At 39.0% G+C, this 20,238-nt stretch overlaps 1 protein-coding gene across 50 annotated transcripts in view; it reads right to left on the bottom strand.

The window, feature by feature from the left end:
* Positions 1 to 235: 235 nt before the first annotated feature.
* Positions 236 to 20,238, bottom strand: part of SEC31A (SEC31 homolog A, COPII coat complex component) — an 82,512-nt gene continuing 62,509 nt past the window's right edge. For 28 of the 50 annotated variants that reach the window (XM_078003416.1, XM_078003426.1, XM_078003444.1 and 25 more), the window contains 5 exons: positions 10,730 to 10,788; positions 9,118 to 9,381; positions 6,327 to 6,446; positions 2,926 to 2,997; positions 236 to 827 (listed from right to left, as the gene is read on the bottom strand). In XM_078003416.1, coding sequence (XP_077859542.1) covers positions 648 to 827; positions 2,926 to 2,997; positions 6,327 to 6,446; positions 9,118 to 9,381; positions 10,730 to 10,788 — 695 coding nt within the window. In that variant the 3' untranslated portion in view covers positions 236 to 647. Of the gene's footprint in view, positions 828 to 2,925; positions 2,998 to 6,326; positions 6,447 to 9,117; positions 9,382 to 10,729; positions 10,789 to 12,673; positions 12,713 to 20,238 lie in introns of all 50 variants that reach the window. The other 22 variants (XM_078003413.1, XM_078003419.1, XM_078003423.1 and 19 more) reach the window with 1 other exon arrangement.

Here is a 20,238-nt window from a genome sequence, read left to right as displayed (position 1 = left end):
AGAATATGGAAACATTTAGAAATAGAAAAAAGCTCAATGCATTCTACAGAATAAAAATGTCCAGTCTTTTCATATATATTTAAAGCCAGGGATCCCATTTTTATTAATATCTGCTAAAACCCATGCAGCAGTTTGTAGATGTAGTTATTTACTCAGGAACAGAGTGAATCCTAAGACACAAAAAATAAACTAAATTGTAAGCAGCTGTTTCAAAAAAGACTATACACACATAAAATAGGATTACACACTTTAATCTGATTGACATGGAGGAAGTAGGGAGGACATGAAAGAAATTTAGTTTTAGCTCTGCTTTATGCATAACCAGATGCTCCTTTTCTAAAAAGTATATTGAGGTTTTAAAAAACACATTTATCAGAATACTTCAGGAAACCATACTATGTGTAATCCAGGAAATACACTGTTTCAGAATAGGAAAATCATCACTGGCAACAAAAGATTAAAACAAAAAATAAAGCACCAGGGTTCTGAGCAGTTCTAAGGTGAGTATATCGGCAGAAATAGTGTAATTGCTCTTGACTGGTTGCTATGCAAACATGCTAATGGCGACTGGTCCACGTCTTAAAATTATTTTTTAAACATGTTTCTTTGGAAAAATGGCAATATTGAGTGGAAGAGAAGCTGTCCTTTTAGACACCCAGCTTATTGGCCTGGGTGAGAACAACTTTGAGAACTGGCATGAAAGCAGAGGTCTCACTGAAGTTGCTGGTGCTAACTATGTGGGTATGCATGGTCAATCCTTCTGAGTAGTTTCGAGTTTCAATGCTCCGTGCAATGCTGTGTAAACCACTGGTGATTGTTGGTGAAAGCTGAAACAAAAGTAGAACCAAGAGAAAGAATTAAATTAAGGGAGAATTTCCCATGAGATCCTCTACAAACATTATACCCAGATATTTAAGTGGAACTTGAAACAAATATTATAAAAATGTATAAACCATTTAGCATTTCTAGAAAGTTTCTCGAACCAAGCAACAGTTATCAAGTAGAACCATGACAAAATGATTTACATAAAGAAGTTATTAATGGATTATACATGTATAAGCCAGGTATTTTATTATATAAAAGCGGCCCGATTTCCCCTCCAAACTGAAATGCTAATGTCTCTCTCCACTTAAGAGAGCCTCAGGCCAGGCGCAGTGGCTCACGCCTGTAATCCCAGCACTTTGGAAGGCTGAGGTGGGTGGATCACAAGGTCAGGAGATCGAGACCATCCTGGCGAACACGGTGAAACCCCGTTTCTACTAAAAATACAAAAAATTAGCCGGGCGTGGTGGTGGACGCCTGTAGTCCCAGCTACTCAGGAGGCTGAGGCAGGAGAATGATGTGAACCCGGGAGGTGGAGGTTGCAGTGAGCCATGATCGCGCCACTGCACTCCAGCCTGGGTGACAGAGCCAGACTTTGTCTCAAAAAAAAAAAAAAAAGAGAGCCTCAGACCTTTAAAAAATTCTTCTATGCACAAAAAGGAGATTAAAGATTCTTAATCATAATATCTCAAAGGGCGGGCCCAAATTTACTAATTCTTAACTGCTTTTTATAATCCTGTCATCTCTTAAAACTATAAAACCTGTAGTTTTTTACGTCATTACTTGGCACAGGTGTCCATACTTTACAGAAGACTTTATTTTGGTATTTTTTTTTTTTTTGAGATGGAGTCTCACTCTGTCACCCAGGCTGGAGTGCAGTGGTGCGATCTCGACTCACTGCAACCTCCGCCTCCTGGGTTCAAGTGATTCTCCTGCCTCAGCCTCCTGAGTAGCTGGGACTACAGCCATGTGCCACCATGCACAGCTAATTTTTGTATTTTTAGTAGAGACAGGATTTCGCCATGTTGGCTAGGCTGGTCTCAAACTCCTGACCTCAGGTGATCTGCCCACCTCAGCCTCCCAAAGTGCTGGGATTACAGGCATGAGCCACCGTGCCTGGCCTGTTTTCATCTCGTTTTTTAAAAAAGTTTTAATATACACTCATCTAGATGTATATGCTAATTGTATCTTTTTTTTTTTTTGGAAATGGGGTCTTGCTATGTTGCCCAGGCTGGTATCAAACTCCTGGGCTCCAGTGATCCTCCCGCATCAGCCTCCTGAGTAGCTGAGATTAAAGGCATATCCCACTGTGCCCAGCGAGAAGATTTTATTTTGGATCAGTACAAGGACCACACTACTACTGTTATATCAACTTTCTTTAGTTTGGTTCTCATGAGAGAAATGGTTATTTTCATCTGATGGAACTGGGTGTGGGGAATGGGGTAGAGAAATGCTGAAATGGAAAAAATAAAAAGTCCCACTTCTTTTTTTCCTCTCCTTTCCTAGTGCTTTCATTAATAAAAAACAAGACAATTTTAGAAAGGAATGGTGAGGTGGGGACAAGAGGACAAACATAGTGAATCGACTTCTTACTCCTGGCTATCTTCATAGTTACAGCACATTACCTTATTCATCTTGTGGCTACATTTGGCTTTGTTTTTGTATAATGGCTATCCTAAAAGAAAAGGATCAAGAGTCTTAGACTCTGAGAAAGATTATAGATTCAGTCCCTGGAAAACAGAGTACCTGCCTACTCTTTGATTTCTTGTAACTGGGCCATATAAAAGGAACAGCAGAAGGTCAGTTACCTTATGGCCAACACAGGCTAGTTTGTATTTATACTCGTTATGAGAGGGTTAAAATTTCTCTCTCACCACACACACATAAACACACACACACACACACACACACACACACACACACAGCCATATCCCCTTAACCCCAGTGAGTGGAATTTATGATTCTAACACAGCCATGCCCATTCTCTAACTGTCATGACAATTTTGCCCCCACGCATACTAAATGGGAGTGCTGATGAGACAACTGTTTTACTAGCAACTAGGAATAAATGATTATCATAAATACTTTTCCTCCAAAACTTACTGTCTGTTCCCTAAGTTTATCATACAGAAACTCCAAACGTTTGCTGGCATCATCTAGCTTCCTCTTGGTTTGCTGCAGGAAAGAAAAAACAGATGTTATATTTGAACATTAACTTTTAACCTAAGAACTTGCCCTATCTCATTGCACTAAACCTTATACTTAAAATGTTGAATGGCTTCATTTTATAAAGAAATGGAGGCAACTACAACTAAGAAACTTGAACAGATTATGGCCAGGCACAGTGGCTCATGCCTGTAATCCCAGCACTTTGGGAGACTGAGGCACGCAAATCATGAGGTCAGGAGTTTGAGACCAGTCTGGCCAACATGGTGAAACCCTGTCTCTACTAAAAATACAAAAAATTATCTGGGCGTAATGGTGGGCACCTTTAATCCCAGCTACTTGGAAGGCTGAGGCAGGAGAATTGCTTGAACCCGGGAGGCGCAGGTTGCAGTGAGTCGAGATCTTGCCACTGCATTCCAGCCCAGGCAACAGTGCAAGACTCCATCTCAAAGGAAAAAAAAGAAAGAAAGAAAAAAAGACACTTGAACAGGTTATTAGAACAGAGATCAATCATCTATCAAGGGTGGAGGATGGAGAGCGGAGGGTGGAGGGGACTGGGATGAGGAGAGGATGGGACTTCCTTCCAGTGCACGAAAGAGTACTGATTGGATTTCATACGCACTGCAAACTCACTTGATAAGGTATATATGCATGTTTGCTTGCACTATATTCACAAGCATCAGGAGGCAGCAGTGGGTCAGTGTATCACAGAAAAGAAGGTCTAAGTACAGTTATTGTCGATTATAGGTGGTAGAAGGCAAACATACAGGTGAACTGTGGAATCTTGTTTTAACCTTTCAAAAATACTACTTAAACACTTAGTTACATTTGTTTAATCCTGCCTTTTTCTAAGCCTTTAAAGCACCAAGAAAAAAAAGAAAACTATTTTTTGGCAGCTTAAGATTACTGAGGGAAGTAGTAAAACACATGATTAAATTAAAAAGCTTTTTTTTCTCTCTACCGTAGTACTGTAGAGTCAAAGAAACTATTCTAAAACTAAAACTACCAGTTTTAAAATTACATGATTAACTTAATGTTCTACATTATACCACAGCCTCATGTTAGTTCAATATTTATTGACTGCTTACTGTGTGCTGTACCAGGGACAAAGTCTTGTATGTCATGCAGCTCATATCCCACTGGGTGAGAAAAGACACTAAATGAACAATATATTGCATGTCAGATGGTGATAACTGCTATGAAGAAAAGTTAATGCAGGAAGGGGGCGACATATGTTGGGAGTTGGGGGTAATAAAGAAAGGCCTGATGGCTAATGGGACATTTGAGCAGAGGCCTTGAACTTGGGAGGAAACAAACAATGCAGATATGTGGAGGAAGAGTTCCAGGCAGAAGGAGCGGCAAGTATAAAGTCCCTGATGCTGAAGCGCTCTTGGTGTGTTCAAGGAAGGAATGCCAGTGTGCTTGGAGAAGAGACAGGAAGAGACAGGTCATCAAGGATGCTACACATCAAGTTGTGTGGCAAAATTACTTTGTGCTGTTTAGACATAAAGTGAAAATAAGATAAATCCATGCTATAAAAACCATTACAACTATTGATTAAAATGAACTTTTCTGGAAAGGAAACCTTACAGTCCTTGCTCAAAGTTAACCTGGCCAGGCGTGGTGGCTTATGCCCGTAATCTCAGCACTTTGAGAGGCCAAGGTGGATGGATCACCTGAGGTCGGGAGTTCGAGACCAGCCTGACCAACATGGAGAAACCCCATTTCTACTAAAAATACAAAATTAGCTGGGTGTGGTGGCACATGCCTGTAATCCCAGCTACTAGGGAGGCTGAGGCAGGAGGATCACTTGAACCTGGGAGGCAGAGGTTGCGGTGAGCCGAGATCACGCCATTGTACTCCAGCCTGGGCAACAAGAGTGAAACTTCATCTCAGAAAAAAAAAAAAAAAGGAAGTTAACCTTATCTAGCGACAAACAGGAGCCCCACCCCAAGGGGGCAAGGGCAGCCAGGCAGGCAGAATATTAGAACTTCTTCCCCAACTAATTACAGGAATTATAGGAACACTTTGTCTTTTATGGTTCTCTACTACCCAGAGCTCCTTGGTATCCAGGAAGAATACAGAATGATGACCGAGAGAAGGGTAAATTATGGCCTGTCTATTTAGAAGTGTGCATAAGGGCTAGCATGTATCTGGTTATCAGCTACATCTGCTCTCTTGTTTCCACCTTGGTCTTCCCATCACTCCCAGAATGTCAGGCACGAAGCTTTCCTGATACTTTCAGTACAGAGAATGGCTTTCCACAAAGCCACTGACCAGCAGAAGGCTGCACATATTCATACTCAATGTCTGATGAACAATAAAACCCAGAAGTTGTTTTTTCATGCAGACAAGTAGCCAATGATTGAAAATATTCAATGTGTGCTACCAGAAAATGAAATTTCACTTAAGACTGGCTTTGTGGAATGTTTGTTGTTGCAATACAGGGGTATCCTAAGCAAACTAAGTAAAAATCAGTTGCTTTAAATGTAAATATGCCTCCGATATCTAAAACATTTAACTATCTTTAACATCTCTGCAAAGCTTTATAAGATGATCTATCTACTTTTAACAATTTCAATATAAGCTCAAAAAGAAATCCCAAATCTGAGTTTCTTGCATAGCACCATTATGTTCTGTTTATGTGCCAAATACCATTTTGTTGATGAGAGGCAGTAAAGCTTGGTGGTTGAGAGCATGAATTCTAGAGCCAGAATGTCTGGGTTTGAATGCTGGCTCTGACCTTAAGTGTTACTTACCTGCTCTTTGCCTTAATTCTCTGGTCTGTAAATAAAAATGACAAATCTATCTGCCACAAGTTATTGTGAAGATTAAGTACATTTATATATAAAAAGCAATTAAATATATTTCTATATGTAATGCAAACTATGTAAGTGCTAGCTTTATTACTTTTGTGCAAACTTTTTAGAAATATACCTTGTAGGACTTCAAGCAATAATTATAGAAGAACTCCATAAAGGATTCTTTTATTTTATTTATTTATTTTGAGATGGAGTCTCTCGCTGTCACCCAGGCTGGAGTGCAGTGGCACGATCTCGGCTCACTGCAACCTCTGCCTTCTGGGTTCAAGTGATTCTCCTGCCTTAGCCTCTTGAGTAGCTGGGACTACAGGTGCATTCCACCACACCCAGCTAATTTTTTGTATTTTTAGTAGAGATGGGGTTTCGCTATGTTGGCCAGGATGGTCTTGAACTCCTGGCTTCAAATGATCCACCTACCTTGGCCTCCCAAAGTGCTGGGATTATAGGAGTGAGTCACCATGCCTGGCCAAGGATTCTTCTAATTAAGCAAAATATGATTAAAAAAAAAATACATACAGGGTCTGTTGCTGAAGAAAGGCAGCGCTGAATAAGATCCTCAAATGTGGTCTTTAGAATGAGGTGTTCATCTGGAATAGGTTTCTTGGTAATTTTTTTTGTTGGCAAAGACTGCACATGCTGGAAGAAACACAACAAAAACTGATCAGAAACGACCAGAAGCTACCTTATATACACAATCTTGAATCTATATGATAAACAGAAACTGACAACCTTATAGATAGACCTATTCAAAATCAAATTAAAATTTAATGTGTGAAATCACTTAGGATAAGTAAAAATAAAAACCAGATATCTAGTACAAAGTGTAGGCATTCTTCCTACAGTTTGGATTTTCATATACAGGACTGGATACAAAGTAGTTGATTAATTAGGTAACATATGTTGGTCAATATTGTTTATAACTGATGGGAAATAAGTATGTGCCAGCAGAGAATAAAAACAAGGCACTGGAAAACACACTTGGCTGGTTAGAATGGCTGCTTGCTCTGCTTGTTGGCTCATTCTCGTGTGTGCTGGCATTCTTCTATTCTTTTACTCTTAGAGGTTGTTAATTGGGCTGTGATCAAAACTGTAAGATGAAGCCAAAGATTAAGAGAGAAGACATCCCGATGCTGCTGAGTGTACAGATGAAAGAACAAAGAAGAAATGGTTAAGTTTTATTAGTTCATTCTTTCACTCATTCAAAAAATATTAGGCAACTATGTGCCAGGCACTGGCTATGTACTACTGGTGAGCCAATACAGAAATGATCTCAGTTCTCAGGGAGTTTACAGGCTAATGGAAGAGGCACAGTTTAAAAACATCATCAATGTATGTAAAATGGCAACTGTAGTACATTAACACTTGGTGGAAACAAAAGATGCTATAACTGAGATTTGACTGAGGGAAGGGAAGGCTCTCTTCAGGAAATTTTACTGGAAGGACAAAATGGAGTTGAACAGTTAAGTGAGGAAAAAAGAGCATTCCAGATGAAAGGAATAACATGTACAAAGGAAGGATCACGGTAAAAGGGAGCTAAAAGGTCAGTATAGCTGGAGCAGAGAGAACAAGGAGTATGAGCTGAGGCCTTCCAGACAATGTTGAATATTTTGGTCCTTATCCTGAGAACGATGGGAAGCTGTAATGTTTTAGGCAAAGACGAAAAAAGGCCAAATTAGAGATGGATCAAAGTAGATATCAGCAGACCAATTAGGAGGTTCCTGCACTGATGAAGATTAGAGATGAAGGTAGCATGGACTAGAGTAAAAACGTGGAGAAGAAAGGATTCAAAAAATATTTTGGAGTGATATCGACAAGATTTGGGGAGACAGATTTAAAATAGAGGTTAAAGGGAAAAGTGTATAAAGATGATCCCCAGGTTTTTGCCTGGATTCCAAAGAAAAGATTATGGTGCCACTCACTGATAACAGGAAACAAGGAAAGATGACTAAGTTTGGGAAGAAGAGTATGAATTAGATTTTGGACATGCTGAGGTTGAAGTGCCTCCAAGACATCCAAGTAGGCAAGCAGCTGGGTATATAGCCTGGCTGAACACTATGTATCTTTCTCTTTTGATGGTAACTAAGCTTCAGGTCTAGGCGAGTACAGCATGAGAACCCAGGTCTAAACAAATATAAGGGCTAAGTAGCTTCCCAAAATAACACAGGCTTGTAATCTTTTTTATTTTTATTTTTAAATAAAACTCTGTAATTTTTATTTTTCCAGAAAGAACCATTTCTTCTCATCTTTGTCAAAATGTTTTTAAAATGCAACTCTTAACATTTAAAAATTCCTTAGGCATATTATCTCTTTCTTTTTTTTTTTTTGAGATGGAGTCTCGCTCTGTTGTCCAGGCTGGAGTGCAGTGGTGCGATCTCAGCTCACTGCAACCTCTGCCTGCTGGGTTCAAGCAATTCTCCTGCCTCAGCCTTCCGAGTAGCTGGGACTACAGGCGCCCGCCACCACGCCCAGCTAATTTTTGTATTTTTAGTAGAGACAGGGTTTCACCATGCTGGCCAGGCTGGTCTTGAACTCCTGACCTCAGATGATCCACCCGCCTCGGCCTCCCAAAGTGCTGGGATAACAGGTGTGAGCCACTGTGCCCAGCTTCAGGCATATTATCTCTTAACAGTAAAGTATACTCTTGTGACAAGAGATACAATCTTTACAAATTTGACTTCAATGAATCAAAGACAGAATCAGACAGTAGAACTAGTTTTTTTACTTGGGCAGGAGTTTGTTTCATCTTCTTATATTGAACTTTGATCTAAGCTCTTTATTTCTCATGAATAGATCAAAATACTTAACTATGTCTAAGTGTGTTATGTAGAAATGTGTTCAATTTTTCAACATTCAGGACTTTGCCAACTGGCTGTTTGTGTTGTGAAAAGCAAGTAAAAAATGTTTTTCTCTATCTGAAGATAAGGCTGTATTATTAGCTTTTATACATACACATAAAAATATATAACTCACTACATTTTTATTTTCTATTTTAAAGAGAAAAATCTTTGGAAACAGCTTTTACTTAGCAACCTCAGATGCAGAGATGATTCATCTGATTTTAAATTATGGCTATTGACCTAGCCAAGTTATAGTAAACACTCTTAAATGTATAACCTTCTTTTATGTGGCCATGTAATTGAAAAATAATATACATACATGATCAATCTTTAAAAAAAAAGTTACTATTTTTTGTTTAGGTTGTCTAGATGTTTAATAATAATCATGTAATCATAAAAGTTAGCACATTAAAGAAAATATACTGAAACACAGCCATCCTCCCATTCCACTTCTACAAATTTACTGTTACCTGGAAGGTATTTCCGATAGGAGCCCCTGGGGCACCTTCAATATTGGGCTTTGAGAAAGATGGTGGCATGCCTGTTTGACCAAGAGGTTGCTGTATGCCATGGAATGGCTGGCCACCTGAAAGATGTGGCTGTGGGAATGAAGACTGGCTTGACAGTGGTATTGGAGCTGAAGGCTGTTGCTGCAGCATCTGTGACTGGGGGTCACCCAACGGGTTCATGATTGGTGATGTGATGGGAACAGGAGGCATGAAGTTTTCAGGCATCTGTTAAAAGATGGAAATAAAAGACACCAGCAGTAAGAATAAAAATGATAGCAACATTTCTTCAGCTTAAAATAAGGGAGTGAGGTTATACCATGGCTAAACAAATTTTTTAATAGTAGTAGAAAGCTTTTTTCTAATGAAATTTTATGCAGAATAAAGTAAAGTAAAACAAAAATAGAGCTGATTTGGCTAAGACGGATAGGGAGCTCAAACTTGGACTTCTTTGTCTCCCTTTGCCCTCCCATACTTATCCCCAATAAAGGGGAGCTAAAACCATAGCTTTTTTTTTGAGACAGTCTCGCTCTGTCACCCAGGCTGGAGTGCAATAGCGCAATCTCAGCTCACTGCAACTTCCGCCTCCCGGGTTCAAGCAATTCTCGTGCCTCAGCCTCCCAAGTAGCTGGGATTACAGGCGTGTGCCACCACGCCTAGCTAATTTTTGTATTTTTAGTAGAGACAGGGTCTCACCATAATGGCCAGGCCGGTCTAGAACTCCTGACCTCATGATCCGCCTGCCTCAGCCTCCCAAAGTGCTGGGATTATAGTCACCATGGCATTTTTGAAAGAGGGTATCAGGTCTGGAGAACTGTGTGTAGCAATATTGGAATCAGAGGTGCCAAGTATGCATGTGCGTGTATGTGCACATGTGTTTAATATGATCAGAATGTAATACCTAAGTAGACATTATTTGGCAATTCTATCACACTAAAAGTACTAAATTCAGTTTCTGATTAATACTAACCTAAATATTGGCATTCTTTCCTCATTTAAAGCCTCCTAATTTTATATTGTGGCCTCTCATTATATTTAGGGAAGGAAGTCACTAGGAATTTTTTAGAAGTAAAAATGGCTTGGGCAGAAAGAAGCATCTAATTTGTGCTCTAACAGCTCTTAACAGTTACTGAGATCTGTACAGTGCTCAGCCATGAGGCTATTTCATTCACACTATATGTGACAGAAAAAGTCCAAAATTTAATTGCCAAATTCATGATTACTAGTAGAACCCAAAGACCAAAGTAATTCCAAAAAAAAAAAAAAAAGCAACCCTGAAGCCTGAAATTTTCTACTTTTTGAAAGAGGCTGGTTGGGAATTTATATCTTGCCTTCTAAAAGGGCTTTAATTAATATCACCATCATCAGAACAAGGTTTTGATGATACTGTTTTCTACTTTCTTTCCTTCCCTCCATGGAGTAGAAGGCGCATGTTGAAGTACGCTTTAAATCACTTTAAATACATCACTCAGTAAGCTTCGCCTTTAAAAGGATCAGTGAAGTATAGTGTGTTCCAAGTGGCTATGTGGTTAACATTACATCTGTAGGCCATTGGATGAACATCTTTTTCTAGTACCTTCTTCTTTTTGGGGACTCTGTTCAAAGCTGGAGGGTCATTCCAACCATTCTGAGGACCTATAACAGAGAACGTATTCCTTTAGAATCCTGAAAGGAAAAAAGTAAAACTGAATCCATCACTTAATACTTCAAAATTCTGCCTTAACCCTGAGATAACTGTCACACAAAGGTTTTACCAGCTGAGTGTGGGATCACTATGTAGCCCTGGATTCTCACACTCACATCTCTTAATAGGAACAAGGCCTTCACTTGGTAGGTAAAATATCTTGACACTGTTTCCATTTAAACTGAAAGAGCTGTGCTAAATTTAGGGTGGTGAAGTTTTTATTTATATTGGTGTATGACTTTCAAAGATCAGTTTACTATTCTCTCCTAATAATGAAAATACAGTCTGCTAAAAAACAAAAACAAACAGAAAAACAAACAAACAAAAAAAACACCAGGCTTCTGATATATTCAACATATAAAAAAACAATAAAATTAGCAATCTCCTATTTGCCAAGAGGGCAATTCAACATGAGCAAATCATCTATTCTAAACATGGTAGAAATATTAAGATAAAAGCAGACTCCAACTATGTAACACTAGTAATTTTTACCATCTTTGCCTTGGGAATTATAAGCAAAGTAAAAAAGGGTATTCAAATATCTGTGCTAAGATTTTTAATGCCATAAAAAAAATTTCCAGGCTAATAGCAAATATAAAATTAAAATACTACCAACTGTAGTAAATTTCCTCTTAAAAAAAACCACACACACACACTAACAAATCAAAAAACCGTGTTACTTCAAAGTGAAAAATGAACGATAATAGCAGAACTTATTAAGTATTTTAATGCCAGTATCTTTAAAGAAAAAAGAATACAACATGCTGGAAATAAGACAGAATAATTTCTAAATCACAATTAATTCTTTTACATTTCACTAAGTGTGAGTTTTGATATCCTCTATAAGGAACCAGATACTTGCTAAAGAAACTTTTATGTATGTATATATGTAAAGACAAAAAATTATTCCCTTCCCAATAAATGTTCTTTCAATATTTTAACTTGCACTTGTTTAAATGATATACATATTAAGTCACAAGAAAACTGTCAAACCAAAGTCACAGAAACTTTAAAAAATACAGATCTTCAACTAACCACCAGCACTTACTTGTCTTGATTTTAAAACATAATTCAGGCGAGGCGCAGTGGCTCACGCCTGTAATCCCAGTACTTTGGGAGGCTGAGGCGGGTGGATCACTTGAGGTCAGGAGTTCAAGATCAGCCTGGCCAACATGGTGAAACCCTGCCTCTACTAAAAATACAAAAATTAGCCGTGTGTGGTGGTGCACGCCTGTTGTCCCAGTTACTCAGGAGCTGAAGCAGGAGAATTGCTTGAACTTGGGAGGTGGAGGTTGCAGTGAACCAAGATTCTGTCACTGTACTTCAGCCTGGGTGACAGAGCGAGACTCTGTCTTAAAAAAGTAAAAAATAAAAATAAAAAAATAAAAGTAGAATTCATTTCTTAAAAGTTTACTAGGAGACAGAAAATCAGATGTGGCTCAAAACAGCCAAGAGTTAACCACAAAATATTAACTCATATGCTGCTTTCTGATTAACAAATTCTTAAACTTCTGGTTCTACATAGATTAATCATTCAAATCTCTGCAATCACTTTCTAGTCTTACCCGTGGCTTAAGACAGTCTTGGCATAGTTGTTTTCTTTATGTCTATATAAAACAGACAGCCTTTATAACCAAGCTACTTGTGTAATCATGTAAATTCAATCAGTTGTAAAATTTGATTCAATTGGGAAGCCAAAAAAAAAAAAAAAATTATCCTGATCAGATTTAGGATATCATCATCTTTGAAGTTCACATGCATTATTGTTAATGTTCATTCATTAATTGTATTCAATTATTCAAAGATTTCCAAAGGTATATTTTACAACCAATTCACCTTCCAACATAGGTGCCTGGTCTTGGACAGAATGGGTTTCTGTAGACAAAATGTAAAAATTACTTAACAGTGTTTACTGAAGACATTCTAAACTTTACTCATTTTATAATTGTTTCTTCTCCCTTAATTAATCCCCAGAAAGTATAAATTAATTTAATAAGAGAACAAAACTTACTTTTTAACCAAGTCATGTGAATTGTCCTCTAAGTAACCAGTTTTTTGACAAAGGGAATTCATTTGTTAGATCCAATTAACTCTTAAACATCACTTTTTTCTTACTCTTCTATCTTTTTTATGAGAAAATTTTATCCCTTCATATTTAAAAACAAATGTTTCCCTAATTGTTTGCATTGATTGTTTTTCTACTATTTAACTAATGAAGAAATATCACTGAGGGGATAGCACTTCCTAACATATTCACCTAATGTGTCTATTTTGGTATTGTTCAAAGCTGTGAATCCAAATCAGCTATGGATCTTGTTAAACCACAGATTCTAATTCATTAGGTATAGTGATAGAAGCTTAGATACTGTCTTTGCAGCCATCTCCCAGATGATATGAATGCTGCTGGTCCAACACTCTCTTGAAGCAGCAGGGAACTGGAGAAATGGGGTGATTTCTACACGTCCTACAGACTTCAACCTGCATTTGATAAAGATAAATGTGCTTATCTTAGCACAGTGGTATCATTTTTCACTGCTGGATTGAGGAGGCCCCAGTGGTCTGCACTCTGCAGAAACAATTTCTGGGGTCACACTGTGCATATAAATGAGAATAGGCCCAGCAAATAATGTAACCACCTCATATGGTCCTTTCTGTAAGAATATACAGATTTATGAGTGAACTCCCATTCACAACTGCTACTAAGAGAATAAAATACCTAGGAATACAACTTACAAGGGATGTGAAGGACCTCTTCAAGGAGACTTACAAACCACTGCTCAAGGAAATAAGAGAAGACACCAATGGAAAAACATTCCACGCTCATGAATAGGAAGAATCAATATCAGGAAAATGGCCTTACTGCCCAAAGTAATTTATAGATTCAATGCTATCCCCATGAAGCTACCACTGACTTTCTTCACAGAATTGGAAAAAACTATTTTAAACTTCATATGGAACCAAAAAAGAGTCTGCATAGACAAGATAATCCTGGGCAAGAAGAACAAAGCTGGAGGCATCACAGTACCTGATTTCAAACATTACTACAAGGCTACGGTAACCAAAACAGCATGGTACTGATACCAAAACAGATATACAGATCAATGGAACAGAACAGAGGCCTCAGAAATAACACCACACATCTACTAGCATCTGATATTTGACAAACCTGACACACACAAGCAATGGGAAAAGATTCCCCATTTAATAAATGGCGTAGGGGAAAACTGACTAGTCATATGCAGAAAACTGAACCTGGACCCCTTCCTTACACCCTATATAAATATTAACTCAAGGTGCATCAAAGACTTAAATTTAAGACCGAGGACCATAAAAATCCTAGAAGAAAACCTGGGCAATACCATTCAGGACATAGGCATGGGCAAAGACCTCATGTCTAAAACAGCAAAAGCAACGGCAACAAAAGCCAAAATTGACAAATGGGATCTAATTAAACTAAAGAGCTTCTCCATAGCAAAAGAAACACCATCAGAGTGAAAAGGCAACCTACAGAATGGGAGAAAATTTTTACAATCTATCCATCTGACAAAGGACTAATATCCAGAATCTACAAAGAACTTAAACAAATTTACAAGAAAAAAAGCAAACGACCCCATCAAAAAATGGGCAAAGGATATGATCAGACACTTCTCAAAAGAAGACATTTTTGCAGCCAACAGACACATGAAAAAATGCTCATCATCACTGGTCATTAGAGAAATGCAAATCAAAACCACAATGAGATACCATCTCATGCCAGTTACAATGGCGATCATTAAAAAGTCAGGAAACAGATGCTGGAGAGGTTGTGGAAAAACAGGAATGCGTTTACACTGTTGATGGCAGTGTAAATTAGTTCAACCATTGTGGAAGACTGTGTGGCGATTCCTCAATTCCTAGATTCCTATTCTAGAACTAGGAATACCATTTGACCCAGTAATTCCATTCCTGGGCATATATCCAAAGAATTATAAATCATTCTATGATAAAGACACATGCACATGTGTGGTTATTGTGGCACTATTCACAATAGCAAAGACTTGGAACCAACCCAAATGTCTATCAATGACAGACTGGATTAAGAAAATGTGGCACATATACACCATGCAATACTATGCAGCCATAAAAAAGGATGAGTTCACGTATTTTGCAGGGACATGGATGAAGCTGGAAACCATCATTCTCAGCAAACTATCACAAGATCAGAAAACCAAACACCACATGTTCTTACTTGTAAGTGGGAGTTGAACAATGAGAACACATGGACACAGGGAGGGGAACATCACACACCGGGGCCTGTGGGGGGGTAGGGGAGGGATAGCATTAGAAGAAATACCTAATGTAGGTGACGGGTTGATGGGTGCAGCAAACCACCATGGCATGTCTATACCTATGTAACAAAACTGCATGTAACCCAAAACTTAAAGTATAATTAAAAAAAAAAATACAGATTTGCAGACTAAGCACAAGTCTCCCAGAAATAACTACTTCTTATAGGAAACCAAAGTTTCTAGCAGTGGACAAGAGAAAAACAGACTGACAACACAGCAATCCCAATTGTCAAATACTTAGGGTCAGGCCAGGCCCAGCCTCAAATCAAGGGTATACAATGTCAGTATGTCAGACACATAACTTATGTGGATTCAGCTATCATTAATTGATGAGGGAGGGAGCAAAGCAGAAACTAAAATTGTGATTTCATTCTGCAATTAAATAGGCAGTAAAACAATAGAAAAAATATAGTGAGTTCAATTGAGTTTGAACTCTACTCAAGAAGCAGTTTCACAGGGAAACTGTGAGGCGGGAGAGGTAATCCCATAGTTTGAAATCTCATTGTGTAGAGTGCAATTCTAATGTTTACTGACAGATGTTTTTCTTATTTATTTATTTATTTATTTTTTTTGAGACGGAGTCTCGCTCTGTCGCCCAGGCTGGAGTGCAGTGGCCGGATCTCAGCTCACTGCAAGCTCCGCCTCCCGGGTTCACGCCATTCTCCTGCCTCAGCCTCCCGAGTGGCTGGGACTACAGGCGCCCGCCACCTCGCCCGGCTAATTTTTTGTATTTTTTAGTAGAGACGGGGTTTCACCGTGTTAGCCAGGATGGTCTCGATCTCCTGACCTCGTGATCCCCCCGTCTCGGCCTCCCAAAGTGCTGGGATTACAGGCGTGAGCCACCGCGCCCGGCCTACTGACAGATGTTTTTCATACAAGATATAAATGCAAGCCAACTTTTTCATCTGGGGTTTAACTGTAAAAAGGATCAATGATAACTGACTATAAGTGATTTTCTATTTTTATCTCAAATGATGACTTTACAACCTAGCTCTCCATGTGAGATATAAGTTCCTAACAGTATAGTTCACAAATGCCTGGTGAGTTACTGTGTGTGCATTCCAATAAAGGACTGACCTGATTCCCGACTACTCATGCACTCTCAAGCACCAGGCTTCAGTTTCTGGCTGAGGGAGGTAATATAATACAAACCTAAAAGTATTGGAAATACGCTGGGCTTGACCCTTTAGTCAGGTCAAAACAACATGCTCTCTTCCTGTTCCTCATAAGAAGATGCAGAAGATGAGAGGACTGCTTTTAAGCTGTGGGTGTTGAATCCTGGGAGGGTATCCAGACTTTACCAACTACTAGCAGCACAAAAAAGTCTGTGGAACTATTTTCTTATGTCCCCTTGGTAAAATGACACCAAAGTCATAATAAAATCAAATTCCAAGTTAGGGGTAAAACTGAATAGAAGCAAAACAAGTCTCTCAAGAGGAACAGTCAGTTGGCTAGCCTGAATAAGTTAAAGGGGGGTGGGGAAGGTCTGCTGAAGAGAAGGTCATATTTTATAATTAGGTACCCCTCTCCCAAAATATATGCCTAACTCCTCCTAACCTCAAACCATGCAATATATTAAGCTATGTGTTTTAGTAAAACCCCAACAGTCCTTTTATTAATTTAACGTAGCTTTGTCTCAATTATAATTCTAACCCCTTTCAATCCTTTTTGCTTTTATAGATTTAGATTTAGTGACTTTTCTTAAAAAAACTTCTCGTACTCAAGGATTGATTTTATTTATTTTATTTTTGAGAGGGAGTCTCGCTCTGTCACCCAGGCTGGAGTGTAATGGCACAATCTAGGCTCATTGCAACCTCCACCCCCCGGGTTCAAGTGATTCTCCTGCCTTAGCCTCCTGAGTAGCTGGGATTACAGGTGCTCGCCACCATGCTTGGCTAAGTTTTGTATATGTAGTAGAGATGGGGGTTCATCATGTTGGCCCAGCTGGTCTCAAACTCCTAACCTCAAACAATGCACCCACTTTGACCTCCCAAAGTGCTGGGATTTCATGACTTTTTACAAACAGTTCAACTGATCTCTACTTTATAGAGACATCCCTTAATAGCGACAGGACATAAAACAAGCTACCTGAAGAACATAAATATCTACAGAAGACCGTAACATGGAGATTCATTATGGATGTGAAAAATGATACTCTTGGTCAACACTTTAAAAAAAATATCAACACAGTACATTTTAACCTTGAATAGAAATGTCTCAGAAAACTGGAGAGGAGATAATCCTTCCCTATCCTTTTTTAACTCGTTCGAAAAACTATAAAGCGGGGATGAGTATTTTACTCTTTTTAAAACATGACATAACTTTAAGGGCATGGAAAAATGGTTCACGGTGTAATATTAAGAAAAAAGTAAGGTCAGGCGTGGTGGCTTACACCTGTAATTCCCAACATTTGGGAGGCCGAGGTGGGTAGATCACCTGAGGTCAAGAGTTTGAGACCAGCCTGACCAACATGGTGAAACCCCGTCTCTACTAAAAATGCAAAAATTAGCTGGATGTCATGGCACACACCTGTAGTTACAGCTACTTGGGATGCTGAGGCATGAGAATTGCTTGAGATAGAGGCTGCAGTGAGTTGAGATTGAGCCACTGCACTCCGGCCTGAGTGACAGAGTGGAACTTTTCTCAAAAAAAAAAAAAAGGAAAAAGATGTAAAATTACGTGTATGTGTGTGTTTGTGTTATGATCCTAATTTGTTAAAAATGCATGCACACAATGAAGTACTACTTCAAATCCATTAGGATGGCTATTAAAAAACAGAATAACAAGCCGGGGGCGGGGGCTCACGCCTGTAATCCCAGCACTCTGGGAGGCTGAGGCGGGCGGATCATGAGGTCAGGAGATCGAGACTATCCTGGCTAACACGGTGAAACCCCGTCTCTACTAAAAATACAAAAAATTAGCTGGGCGTGGTGGTGCGTGCCTGTAGTCCCAGCTACTCGGAGGCTGAGGCAGGAGAATGGCGTGAACCCGGGAGGCGGAGCTTGTAGTGAGCACCAATGTACTCTAGCCTGGGCGACAAAGCGAGACTCCGTCTCAAAAAAAAATAAAAAAATAAAAAACAGAAAACACAACTATTGGCATGGATGTGGAGAAACTGAAAGCTTCGTGCGTTCCTGACGGGAATGTAAAATGATACAGCTGCTGTGGAAAACAGTGTGGTGGTTCCTCAAAAAACTAAATGTAGAATTACTGTTTGATCCAGCAATTCCACCTCTAGGTAAACACACTAAAAAGCTGGCTGGGCGCGGTGGCTCATGCCTGTAATCCCAGCACTTTGGGAGGCCAAGGCAGGTGGATCACGAGGTCAGGAGTTTGAGACCAGCCTGGTCAATACGGTGAAACCCCATCTCTACTAAAAACACAATAATTAGCTGGGCAGGGTGGCACGTGCCTGTAGTCCCAGCTACTTGGGAGGCTGAGGCAGGAGAATCGCATGAACCCAGGAGGTGAAGGTTGCAGTGAGCTGAGATTGCACCACCGTACTCCAGCCTGGGCAACAGAGTGATACTCCATCTCAAAAAAAAAAAAAAAAAAAAAAAAAAGAATTAACAGATCTTTTAATCAAATAGATATTTGCACATCCTTGTTCAAATGCACAGCAGCATTATTCACAATAGACAAAGTGTCTATCAGCAGATGAATAACAAATGAATAACAAATGTGGTATATACATACAATGGAGTATTACTCAGCCTTAAAAAAAATTCTGATACATGCTACAACATAGATGAACCTGGAAGACATTATGCCAGTCAAAAAAGCCAGACACAAAAGGACAAATGTTGCATGATTCTACTTATGTAAGGTACCTAGAATAGTCAAATACACAGGACAGAAAGTAGAACAGTAGTTACCAGAAGCTGTGGGGAGCAGAAGCTATCGTTTAATGGGTATAGTGTTTCAGTATGAGATGATGAAAAAGTTCTGCAGGGATGGCTAATGGGTACAAAAATATAGTTAGATAGAACTGAGTAAGATCTAGTTGACATCACAACAGGGTGACTACAGTCAACAATATTTATTGTACATTTAAAAGTAACTAAAAGAGTATATGGACTGTCTGCAACACAAAGAATGATAAATGCTTGAGGTGATGGATACTCCAATACTGTTTACCCTGATGTGATCATTATGCATTGTATACCTGTATCAAAATATCTTCTGTACCTTAAAAACATATACACCCACTATGAATCCCAAAACTTTTTAAAAAAAAGTTCTGCTGGTTGCACAACAATATTAATGTACTTAATGGCACAGAGCTGTACCTTTAAACATGGTTAAAACAAATTTTATCTTATATATATATTTCACCACAATAAAAACTTTAATGCAAGTTTTTATGTATGTATGTATATATGTGTATGAAGGAAATAAACCTAAATTAATAGTAGTTATATTTGGGTGGTAGAATTATAGGTAATTTTTATTTTATTTTTTATATGACTTTGAGTCTTTTACAAACTTCCTACAATGAAAAATTAATAAAAACCAAGGAACTTTTTTTGTTGTTTTGAGACAGGGTCTCACTGCTGCCGAGGTGCGATCACAGCTCACAACCTCTGTCTCCCGGGTTCAAGCGATTCTCCCATCTCAGTCTCCCAAATAGCTGAGAATACAGGCACGTGCTTCCATGCCTGGCTAATTTTTTGTATTTTTTATAGAGATGGGCTCTTGCCATGTTGCCCAAGCTGGTCTTGAACTCCAGGGCTCACGCACTCCACCGTGCCCACTCCAAGAAACATTCATTTAAAAAATAAATATAGCATGTCACTGAACACTATGGAGTGTTATCCACCTTAGTGTAGAGATTCATTGTCCAGAGAATCTTTGGGGGAAGGAAGAGGGAACTGCTGGTCTCACATGCAGGGGTGGAGTTGCACAACATCCTTACCCAATCCCACTTCTCACTGGAAACCTTCTTAGGTACTCTTACAGGAGCATAATGGTAGAATCTATGCACTGGCTAAGACACTTTTCAGTGGACTCAGAGAAAAATATTAGTGCTAAAAGCATAGAGACTTTTGGCTAGAAGATTAATTTGAAACAGAA

The sequence above is a fragment of the Macaca mulatta genome, chromosome 5 (genome assembly GCF_049350105.2).
Source record: "Macaca mulatta isolate MMU2019108-1 chromosome 5, T2T-MMU8v2.0, whole genome shotgun sequence".
Classification (NCBI taxonomy): domain Eukaryota; kingdom Metazoa; phylum Chordata; class Mammalia; order Primates; family Cercopithecidae; genus Macaca; species Macaca mulatta.
The sequence above is the reverse complement of the archived record's forward strand: the minus strand, read 5'-3'. Positions and strand labels throughout refer to the sequence as shown.